General features: G+C 37.7%; 1 protein-coding gene across 14 annotated transcripts in view; it reads right to left on the reverse strand.

Annotated features, from left to right (window-relative positions):
* Window positions 1-12,425, reverse strand: part of PTPN13 (protein tyrosine phosphatase non-receptor type 13) — a 235,554-nt gene that overhangs the window by 183,625 nt on the left and 39,504 nt on the right. For 12 of the 14 annotated variants that reach the window (XR_004479207.2, XM_033413404.2, XM_033413402.2 and 9 more), the window contains exon 2: window positions 62-172. The exons of the other annotated variants lie outside the window; for them this stretch is intronic. Coding sequence is in view for 11 of the 12 variants with exons in the window: in XM_033413404.2 (XP_033269295.1) it covers window positions 62-71 (10 nt within the window). In the remaining variant the exon portion in view is untranslated. The remainder of the gene's footprint in view (window positions 1-61; window positions 173-12,425) is intronic. 14 annotated transcript variants of the gene reach the window in all.

Consider the following 12,425-nt stretch of genomic DNA (forward strand, 5'->3'; position numbering starts at 1 on the left):
TTCAGGCTTGTATGAAATACCACTGGAACATATAAGAGAACTTAAGTCTTAGCATACTTACAAGTTTTCATTAATTAGAGACTTATTTAAGTACTCAGGAAGATTTTTTTTGGCCGTACCGCACAGCATGTGGGATCCTAGTTCCCCTGACCAGGGATTGAACCTGTGCCCCCTGCAGTGGAAGCACAGAGAAGTCAACTTTTAATTGTATGAATGCAGTTTAAAACAGTTAAAGGATTTTAATTAATAAAGTTTGAACAATGGGATTATACACTCAATCAAAAGGTCCCTTAAAAGTGACTATCAGTCTTTTCTACAAGTAAAATAAAATAATTGACCTTAGAAACTTAAGAACTAGGTTTTAGAATTTGTAATTTAATAAGAATACTCATTTAAAAATAATTTTCAGTAAGCTTTTCTATATACAGGAATACCTTGGATACCATTTATTTTTAAGTTAGGAGAAAATCATTGTGATCCTGGATGAGACAAATCTTTCTTAGATACAACATCAATGTGTGAACCATGAAATAAAAACATGGTTAAGACTTCATCAAAATTAAAACCTCTGCTCTTTGAAAATAACTCCTCAAAGAATAAAAAGAAAAGCCACAAATTAAAGGAAAATATTTACAGATCACATAACTGATAAAGGATTTATATCCAGAATATATAAAGTACTGTCAAAACTCAGTAATAGGAAAACAAACAAAGCAAATTTTTTTTTGTCAAATGGGCAAAAGATTTGAATAGGTATTTCATTAAAGAAAACACATGGATAGCAAATGAGCACGTGAAAAGATGTTCAACTTCAACAGTCATTAGGAAAATGAAAATTAAAATGAGATACTGCCACATAGCTATCAAATTACTAAAATGTAAAAAACTGACCATAAGTGTAGTCAAGGATGTGGAGGAACTAAAACATTCATACATTACTAATGGGAATGTAAATGGTACTCTTTGGGAAACTGACAGTTTCATAAAAAGTTAAATATAAGCCTACCAGATGATCTGGCCATTCCACTTCTAAGTATTTACCCAAAAGAAATTAAATCTTATATCTACACAAAGACTCATACAGGGAACACTTCTCAGAGCTTTCTGAGATGCTCCTCCCAGGTTATAATCCTCAAATTTGGCTCAAATAAAATTTTCCATTTCTTAAAAAAAAAAAAAAAGACATATACAGATGTTCGTATCAGCTTTATCTGTAACGCCCGAAAACTGGAAACAAGCAAATGTCTATCAACAAGTAAACGGATAAACTAATTTTAGTATATTCTCACAATGGAATATTAGTCAGCAATAAAAGGAATGAACTATTATTGATACATGCAACAACATGAATCTCAAAATAATTATACTGAGTAAAGGAAGCTAGATCAAAAAAAAAGAGAGAGAGAGAGAGGAATTATATACTTTATGATTACATTTGTACAAAATTATAAAAAAATGCCAACTACAGTTACAAAAAATAGCTCAGTTGCCTGAGGATGGCATTGACCTATGGAGAGGCAGATGGAAGTTGATTATAAGGGGGCATGAGAAATCATTTGGGGATAATGGATCTGTTCGTTATCTTGATTGTGATGATGGTTCGCAGGTGCATACATATGTCAAAACTCATCCAGTTGTACACAATATGTACAGCTTATTATATGTCAATTATTCCTCAATGAAGCTGTTAAAAAGAGAAAACAAACAAACTAACTAAACCTGATGAAAGCCAGGACAGCATTCCTTTTCTTTGTCCTGTGAAGCCCCAACATGAGGTAACATATGCTTTAAAAAGAAAAAAAGTTTTCTAAAAGTTAATTTCTCCCATTAAAATAAAAATCTATAAGACTAAAGAAATCAAAATCCATGGCAAAGGTCTGAGATCTTCCCTCCTTAAACAGCCAAAGCATATCTAAGATGCCATGTAACTTATGTTACTAAAGTTAGAATGTGTAGCTTGATAACGCAATCATTTTTTAAAAACCATTATTCAAGATAGCCATGTCTTGTTTTTCTCTTAACTTCTAATTTCCTAAAGCACTTCAAACTGAAATGATAATTACAATAATTACAGGACATTTTAATTAATGTGAAATTATTTCTACCTTTTATCTGTTGATCCAAAAATGGTCAACATCAAGACAGATGTATACAAAGTAGAAATAAAAGCACTATTAGAGCTCTTGAAGACTAAAAGCTAATCTCTCTAATTAAAAAACAAAACACTAATATTTCTTTTCCATTAGGAGGGTAGGTACAAATAAGTAGTAGAGAAAAAATATTATTGCCTAGTATAGTTAGAAAAGCCTAAGAAAGAATTGGGATTTTAAGGAAAAAAAGAGATAAAAGTCTGTGAAATTTTAATTGAACGTTGTCTCAAGGTAGAAAATAGCATGTGACCAAATATCTTTATTGAAGTTGGAGCAATGCTTAATATTTGTCAACTTTTCCGTTATACCTTTCCCAGTGAGAGAAGAGAAACTAAAACAAACACAAGTCTAAATTGCCTTTCTGGGCTGCTGGCTCAGGTCAACTACTTATCCAAATAAAAATCATATATGCCTATTCCCTGCTTTTCAAAGGACAGCTTCAAAAAACCAGAAGAAAAATTCTGGAATTCTTTAATCTTTCTCTGTATCATTTAAACTTAGGAGAAAAGTAAATGGAGGGGAAAATCTCTAATTTCACATGTGTTATATTTTTCCTCACCAACTGTGAGGTACTAACAGAAAACAATGTAATGGTATTGACAGAACTTTGGTTTCGAGTATTGTCTTTCTACATCACTCCTCCTCCCCACCCACTGACTTTTGTTAAGATCATTGCTTTAGAATACTTATGATTGGTCTTCAAGAAATCTAGATTAAAATGTCTCAGAGTGGGCTTCCCTGGTGGCGCAGTGGTTGAGAATCTGCCTGCCAATGCAGGGGACACAGGTTTGAGCCCTGGTCTGGGAAGATCCCACATGCCGTGGAGCAACTGGGCCCGTAAGCCACAACTACTGAGCCTGCGCGTCTGGAGGCTGCGCTCCACAACAAGAGAGGCCACAGCAGTGAGAGGCCCGAGCACCGTAATGAAGAGTGGCCCCCGCTTGCCGCAACTAGAGAAAGCCCACGCACAGAAACGAAGACCCAACACAGCCAAAAATAAATAAATAAATAAGCTTTCATTTAAAAAAAAAGTCTCAGAGTAAGCAGCCACTAAAGGAAACAAATATGTACAAAGCACAAAAGTCCAAGAAAATAATCTTATTTGTCCTTTATATTGTAATAAGCAAATTAATGTGGTAGGCAGAATTCTGAGATTACCCTTAACATCCCTTTCATGTGTGAACTGACTATACAGAGGGATACATGACAAGGACCTGAGGGTGGCCTCTAGGTGCTGATGGTGTACCCCAGCCGACTACCAGCAAGAAAATGGTCCTACAACCACGAGGCACGTTCTACCAACAACCAGTGAACTTTGGCACAGGACGCTGAGACTCAGATGATATCATATTCCCAGTTGACACCCTGATTTAAGTCTGGTGATATCCTGAAAAGGGGAACCAGATAATCTGTACCCAGAATCCTGACAAACAAGAAGTACAAGATAATAAATGTGTGTTGCTTTAAGGCGCTAAATTTGTGGTAAGTGAAAGTGGGATTCGGCTATAACAAGAACTAAAAATGTTGGAGCAGCTTTGGAATTGGATAGTGTGCAGAAGCTGAAAGAATTCTGAGAACGCCTAACTTGCCTTGAACAGATTCTTAATAGATATCTGGACTTTGAATACTGTTGGTGAGGGCTCAGAAGGAAACAAGGAACATGTTATTGGAAACTGGAGGAAGGGGAATCCTTGTTAAATAGTGGAAGAAAACTTGGTGACATTGTATCCTGCTGTTACATGGAAAGCAGAACTTACAAGTGGCAAAACTGGGCATATGGGAAGGAGATTTCCAGGTGAGGTGTTAAATGTGTTGTCTGGTTTACTCTTACTCCTCATAGTAAAATGCAAGGAGAGATAAATTGAGGAAAGTCCTATTAAAGAGGAAGAAACCAGGACTAGATGATTCTGAAGATGCCCAGCCTCTCCAGATAGCAAAAGATGCTAAAAGTCAGAAATGGTTGCCAAAAATATAATAGACAAAAAAAAAAAGAAAAAAGACCCTCTGCTAAATTTCAGAAAGATCAAAAGGTCAGAGGATTCAGTCACATAAAGGGCCCTTTCAAGATTTTAAGGGTCTCTGGTAAGCTCTAGAGTTGTTCCTTAGCCATCTCAGCAGGAGGCAAAGACAGAAAAAGCATTATTTTGAAAAAAATTTGCAGGTGTAGCTTTCGTCTAATATAGTGAATCCCTGTGAAACCCACATAAAACCCAGAGTTCCTGAGAAAATTGTTTCAGCATAAACACTGCCAGGTTGAACTAAAAGAGGAAGAATATAAAATCGAAAGAGGTTGCTGGAGGTGCCCTCGATTCTATAGTCAGGAATAAGCCTGGTTAATACCACTCAGCTGGGGCTTCCCTGGTGGCGCAGTGGTTGAGAGTCAGCCTGCCGATGCAGGGGACACGGGTTCGTGCCCCGGTCTGGGAAGGTCCCACGTGCTGCGGAGCGGCTAGGCCCGTGAGCCATGGCCGCTGAGCCTGCGCGTCCGGAGCCTGTGCTCCACAGCGGGAGGGGCCACAGCAGTAAGAGGCCCGCAAAAAAAAAAAAAAAAACCACTCAGCTGCAAACATATGCTACCATCCTAGAAAAAGGAAGAATGATTCAGAAGGCAGAATGGAGACTCAGAGGGCAGAGTTGAGAGCCATGAAGGATTATTCCCAGGCTTTGAAACCTAACCAAAAAACCTCCACCTGGCATCTGCCAATCTGAATCTCAAACTGTGATGGACCAAGTGACTCCTTTTTGACTTTCCATTCTGCCCTTCTCCTTTTCGAACGAGAATGTCTACAATAGTTATTCCATGCTTGTCCCACCATTTTATGTTGGGAATGTTGGGATAGTCTCCTTAGTTTTACAGGTTCACAGATAAATAACACATAGGAGCCTTATCTAAACCTAATGTAGATGATTTAGATGCGCCCTTGGACTTTGAGCTGATGCTTTAATAGGATGAGAACTCTGGGAACCGTGGGAGGGGATGTATTTTGCTTGTGTGTGTATGGGGTCAGAGGGCATGAATATCTGAGGGCCAGAGGGAAGACTATGGTAGGCAGAATTCTGATATAGCTCCCGAAATTCGTGCCTCCCCCCCACCCCACCGGTATACCACACCTGTATAATCTTTCCTTGCGTATGGGTGGGACCAACAAATACCAAGCTATTGCAGCCGACTTGATTAGGTTATGATATAGAAGACTCTGTTGGGGCAGACTGGAAAGAGATTCAAAGACAGGGAGATTTCCCCTGCTGGCCTTGATGATGCAAACAACCATGCTGTCAACTGCCTATGGAGGGGACCACATGGCAATGACCTCATGGGAACACTGTTGAGCAGAAAGCAGACCCCAGCTGACAGCCAGCAAGAAAATGATAAATTTAGACCTACAGCTACAAGGAATTGAATCCTGCCAAACAACCAGTGGGCTTAGAAGACCTCCAAGCTTCAGATGAGATTTCAGCCTGGTGTGACCCTGAGCAGGGGACCCACAGGAACTGTAAGAAAATAAATGCGTTGTCTGAAGCTACTAACCTTGTGGTAATTTATTATACAACAATAGAAAACTAATACAACCTGGGTATAGATTCTGAAGAAAATGTAACAAAGTAAGTCCCCTTATTATACTTCTGAAGATTTGAGGATAATGCTTTCAGACCATTAAAGTGTATCTTGTAAGAGACGGAACATTCTGAGTAAATTAATCTTGTCTTTCTAGACATCAAGTTTTTTACAAACTTCTTACTTCATGTTTTAATTGACAAAGCTATCTGCACTGAGCTGCCTGTATCATATACTGTTTGGGATGTAATGTTAGATGGTCCAGAAAAGTTGACCAAAGCTCACTCAACTCAGAAGCGAAGTAACTAGCATAAGCAAGACGAACAGTGACAGTCTATTAAAGAGGCTCTTGCTACTTTCCTGATTTTCTACCATTTAGCATTCTCAAGATCAGGCAATACTTCTACAGTTATGATCTAACTGAGAAGCGAGAAGCAAGAAGCCAGCTATTAGAGGTGTTAGAAGGCAGAAGGCAACAAACACTACCCACCTGGCAAATACTGGGTTGGCCAAAAAGTTCGTTCAGGTTTTTCGGTAAGATGTTATGGGAAAACGTGAACAAACTTTGTGGCCAACCCAATACTAAAAGTTGAATATTGAAGGAGAAAGTGATGTTTGTCTTCTTCTCTTGTCCTTTCTTACAAATCTATACAAATCTCCTAAACCCAAAAATTTGGGGGGTAAATTTATAGTGTAGTAAAATAAGGTAGTAGGTGTCATTCTGTATCAATGTGGACAAATCAACTCTGACTCTAGACAAAAATCAATGAAAAGAGTAAGCCCCAATAACTTCACAAGTCACAGCTGAAGCACAACAAACCTAGGCATGCTCCAGTAATTACAAGAGTAATTTCAACTTGATATTTGGAGACAGCCAAAATTCTACTCAAACTGCTCTGTTCTAAAAGTGATTTTGATATTACCAATTTCCATTCTGAAATATTTTAAAAATGGAAATGTTGTGTAAAACATCTACTTTTTATACCTAAACAATAAATTCAATAAATCTAAAACCAAAATCTAAAAATACTAAGCAGTGACACAAGAGATATTCATACTGAATATTGCTGTTCATTTTGCCATTTTTATTTTATCTAATATAATTGTGACAACTAAATTAGATTATTGCTTGTAATTTAAATAATGACATGACTTGGAAGAACTCTTGAACCCAATTTCAAACCATGTGGTTTGGGCCACTCCCTTATTTTGTGGCAATCCAACTAAATCTATAAAGATGTGTTTTTCAAAGTATAGTATTCATATCTAATTTTTATTTTAATTAACTATAAGGTACTCTTGTGCAACTGTTATAAATAAGAATGATTAATATGCAAAAGCAAAGGAGCCCTTTTTACATGAGAAGATAAAAGAATTCTGGCTTATAGACAAATAATGGTAAAATCACTTTGGATAAATCATTCAAATTGAATATTAATGTATTACAGATTAGAACAACTGGAATAACGCACTCCCCTCTACAATTCACTTGACAAAATTCTGAGTTTAATTTCAGATTACATCACATTATCTCTTTTAACTCTAATCAATGCCACTCAACATCAAAATTAATTTTAACTCATACAATCTCCATCTACTCTCATAAAGCTAGAAGTGTTCTCTATATCCAGTTTTTATTGGAGAATGCATCCACTGCCAAGACTTCACCTAATCACCTTAGGGCAGATTATTCCAAAATCTATCTCCAGCCCTGAGAAAGCTTTGTTCCAAATTCTAGATTTTAAAATTTAACTACCTACTGTACTTTTTTGCCTGGGTAGATACTGTCCTCTTGTATCAAATTCAATACATCTAGGGAGCTTCCTGGTGGCGTAGTGGTTAGGATTCCGGGCTTTCACTGCCATAACCTGGGTTCAATCCCTGGTTAGGAAACTGAGATCCCGCAAGCCGCATGGCCAAAAAAAAAAACCAACATTTTCCTCCAAATCAGCCACTCTCACCATTCCAAACAGATTAATGAAACTACCATTCCTATAGCTATCAGGCTCAAAGTCCCTCTTCTTTGACTTCTTTTTTCCTTTCTTTTGCCTTAGTCTTGTCAATAAGAACTGTTGCTTATTCATTCTTAATCTCTCAAATTAATATTTGTTTCAAGTCTCAAAAAGAGGAGGAAGGCAGATGAAGAGGATACAGAAGAGTTAGAGTTAAGGTCTTCCAGGCAAAGGAATACCTGTAAACCTGAAAACTGAGATACGAAACAGTAGGAGTTGTTCAAATTCTGTAGATTATCAAGAGAAGGGGGAGGGGAGACAAGAGATGAGGCTATAGCAGTGAGTAGGTGCCAGATCATGTAAGGTGTTTTTGTGATTTGCTAAGTAGTTTGAATTTTACACTGAAACCTGTGAAGAGGCACTGACAAATTTCAGGGTGAGGCATAAAGTGTCAAGAGTTTGGATAAAGTCACTCAGGAAGAGCATATAAAGAAAAAAAGTCAAGTACAGAGACCTAGAGGCACTAAAAAAGCATTTAAAAGTTAGAGGAGGGAAAAGAGCCTGCAAAGCCACCTGCAAAGGAATAGCCAGAGAAATAAGAAGAAAACCATAAGATTATTATGTTAGAGAGGATGAAAGAGACGTTTCAAACAGGAGATTGGTAGAATGCAAGATTAAGAATGTGGAGTTTTTTGCCACGTTGCCCAGGTTCAGATCACTAACTCTGTGACTTTTGGCAAATTAATATTTCTAGGCTCAGTTTTCTTCTTAAAGCAAGTTATTAACAGTTCCTATCTTATGGGAAATTGGCAAGAATTAAAAGAGATACATACGGTTCAGGACCTGATAAGAGAATATCAATAATTGTTATTCATCTTTATCATTCTTAAACAACATAGAGAAGTCATGCAGTATGACAGCATACATATTTGGCTCTCTGGATGTCATAGGTAACTTTATGCAAAGAAACTTTAGTCAAGTAGGAGAGGAAGCAAATTGATGCTGAATTGTAAGTGCTGATTAATTTTTGAAACTTGGTTGGTAACAGAAGGAGTAAAGTTAGGAGGATAAATTTGAAGGTGAGGGTGGATAATGTTTACTTTGATTTTAAATATATAAGGGACTCTGTGTATATGCTGAGGGAAAGAGCCAGTAAAGAGGCTGAAGGTACAGGAGGAGGTGGGCGATCAGTAGGCAAGGTCACAAAGGAATTGATTACCCTTCAGATGTTTCATCAGGTCCACTGAAGTCAAAGGGAAAGAAGCATGTGAGCAGATGGAGAAAAGTCAGGAAGAGGAGTTCATGCCTAAAGGCCTCATTGGCTGAATGATGTAGTCCCTGTGAAGTGTTTCAAAACGATTGGTACACATGTCCATTTGCTTACATAGTGCAAAAACTGACTTTCTTTCAGTGTGTATTCAGGAATCCATGGCTCCCCTGGTAATTCTCATACACAATAATGTTAAAGAATTATTACTCTAAACATCTTCGGATAAAACTTTACCTCTCAATTCCAATAACTCCTATGATCATCTTGATATTAATCAATTCTAAAAGAGGAGCAATCAATGTCAGACTTTCCCTATGAATCAGAGATCAGCCAGTTGAGTACTTCCTTATCATGCTCATCCTTGATTTCTAGCAATTAGAGGCTCTTAAACTAACTGATGATAAAGGGCTATTTTAAGTGGTACCCTTTCAGTATAGAAAACTAGAAAACCAAAGCAAAGAGACTCCTGGAGTTGCAGCATATAACTATAGAATTATACATCATATCATAATGAGAATACAGGTCCCCAGTTGGTCTATTTCATGGTTGCCCCTGGAGTTGGATGGAAGTCAGTTCCTCAACAAACTAATGAATATAACAAAAAAGAAACACACTCACGGATACAGAGGACAAACTAGTGGTTACCAGTGGGGTGAGGGAGGGGGGAAGGGGCACGATAGGGGTAGGAGATTAAGAGGTACAAACTACTATGTATAAAATAATTAGCTACAAAGAGATATTATATAACACAGAGACTATAGCCAATAATTTATAATAACTACAAATAGAGTATAACTTTTAAAAATTGTGAATCACTATGCTGTGTACCTGAAACTTATATAATATGTCGACAAACTTCAATTTAAAACAAACAAAAAAAAAGCTAAAAAATAAAAGAAAGCTAGAAGAGAGTCAAAGAGATTGGGAGAGAATAAGATGATCCATCAACTATATTATTTAACCACTCATTCATTCATTTAAATATTTATTAAAATTCTATTGTGTGCTTGGCATTGATAGGTACTAGATTTTTATTCATTAAATCAACAAATATTTAGCACCCACTATAAGCCAGACACTCTTTTAGACACTGAAGATACAGCAGTGAACAAACCAGACAAAAACACCAAGTCCCACGGAGTTTACATTCTATTAGAAGAGAAAGACAATAAGTAAGTAAGTAAATAGAAGAGCACATGGTTATAAAAGCTATAGAGGAAAATAACTCCACAAGGATGGCTAATGAATACCCAGCAGGTTAGAGAGTACACATTTAAAATAAAATAGTCAAGAAAAGTCCTTAGTGAGAATTTGTCATTTGAGCAAAGATCTAAAGGAGGTAAGAGGGTAAGTAGAGCAGAGATATCTGGGAAAGAACATTCTGTGCAGAAACCGAAAAATCCCTGAGGCAAGAGGATGTCTCAGGAACACCAAGGAGAAACAAACTGAGTGAGAGGAAGAAAAAATTGAAGATAAACTATATAGGGTCTTCCAGACCACTGAAGAAACTCTAACGTGTACATTGAAATGGAAAGCTTATGGGAAGGTTTTGAGAGATGTGATCTGAGCTGTTTTATAAGGACCACTCTGGCTGCTATTTTGAGAACTGACTATAGAAGGACAAGGGTAGAAGCAAGGAGACAATTAGGAGGTTGTGGCAATAATCCAGGCAAGAAATATTGGTAGCTTAACCCAAGATGGTAGCTGTGAGACATCTAGGAAGTGATCAAGGGCCAAAAGGATGTCCTGATATGGATGCTCTGTGCCCTGAGAAAGTGGCAAGATGGAGTTGTTATTAAGATAGAGAAGACTGTGAGGAGTTGGTCTGGAAGCAGTTTCAGAGTTCAATTTGTACATGTTAATTCTGCAGTGCTGATTAGACATTCCAGTGAAGATGCCAAGTAGAAAGCTGCATACATGAGTCTGGAGTTTATGGGAGAAGTCTGGGATGAAGATATACATGTAGAGATCATCAGCATACAGATGGTATTCTAAAGCCGTGAAATTTCATGTGATCTCTAAGGCAGTACATGCAGACAGAAGAGATACCCAAGGACAGAAGAATGAGGATTAATAAGAAAAGGAGACTGAGTAGGAGTGTGTCTCTTTAATCTAAAACAGTAATCCCTTACACCATTAATTTGTTTAACAAATTGGTTATACTTTTAAAGTCCAATTTTCTCCTCTCATCTTAAACCCTAGAAGCAAGTGAATTAAATGGACAGCAAGTAGGTAAGTTTTTTCTAGCCTTCATTTGCTTACTTTATTTTTTTTAAATTTATTTATTTATTTTTGGCTGTGTTGGTCTTCGTTCCTGCCTGCAGGCTTTCTCCAATTGTGGCAAGTGGGGGCTACTCTTCGTTGTGGTGCACGGGCTTCTCATTGCGGTGGCTTCTCTTTTTGTGGAGCACAGGCTCTAGGCACGTGGGCTTCAGTAGTTGCAGCACATAGACTCAGTAGTTGTGGCTCACGGGCTCTAGAGCACAGACTCAGTAGTTGTGGTTCACGGGCTCAGTTGCTCTGCAGCATATGGGATCTTCCCAGACCAGGGATTGAACCCATGTCCCCAGCATTGGCAGGCGGATTCTCAACCACTGCGTGCCACCAGGGAAGCCCCATTTCCTTACTTTAAAAAGGATTTTATGTATTTATTTTGATATTACCAAAGAATCTCCATAAGCCTACATTACGTATTTGGCAATTATCGCTTTCAAAACTACAGTATCTGTTTTTGAAGAATTAGTCTTTATTAACATTAGCAAAAAATCTAAGCTAAAATACATGATAAAAAGTAAAACTCATAATTAATGTTCAGATGGGTACATGGGGCATGGAATAGAGCAATGGTCCTATTTTCTATACTATACTAGTATGAAGATAAATGCAATAGAATTTTACAAAACCTGTGCAATTACTTAATGTGCAATCTGAAGACAGAAAATAAAATGACCAAATGACAGGGTTGCAATATTAACTCGACCTTTTAGAAACACAAAACAGAGAGGATTTTTAAGAAAGAATAGTGTTGAGGGCAGAGTCAAGATGGCAGCGTGGGAAGATGCGGAGTTTGCGTCTCCCCCCAACGAGGGCACCACACATGGCTTTTAGGATCCTGGTTCACAAGCCAGGGGTTTGGCCAAAGCTCCTGCAGTGGGAGCTCTGAGTCTGAACCACTGGATTAACAGAGAACCTCAGACCCCAGTGAATATTCATCGGAGTGAGGTCTCCCAGAGGTCCTCACCTCAGCACCTAGACCCAGCTCTACCCAACAACCTACAAACTCCACTGTTGGAAGCCTCAGGCCAAACAACCAGTAAGACAGGAACACAATCCTACCCATAAAAAAAAAAAAAGAGATGGCAAAAAAATATGTCACAGATGAAGGAGCAAGGTAAAAACCTACAAGACCAAATAAATAAAAATAAAAAACCTACAAGAGGAAATAGGCAACCTACCTGAAAAAGAATTGAGTAATGATAGTAAAGATGATCTAGAAT

This window comes from Orcinus orca, chromosome 4 (assembly GCF_937001465.1).
Source record: "Orcinus orca chromosome 4, mOrcOrc1.1, whole genome shotgun sequence".
Taxonomy (NCBI): Eukaryota; Metazoa; Chordata; class Mammalia; order Artiodactyla; family Delphinidae; genus Orcinus; species Orcinus orca.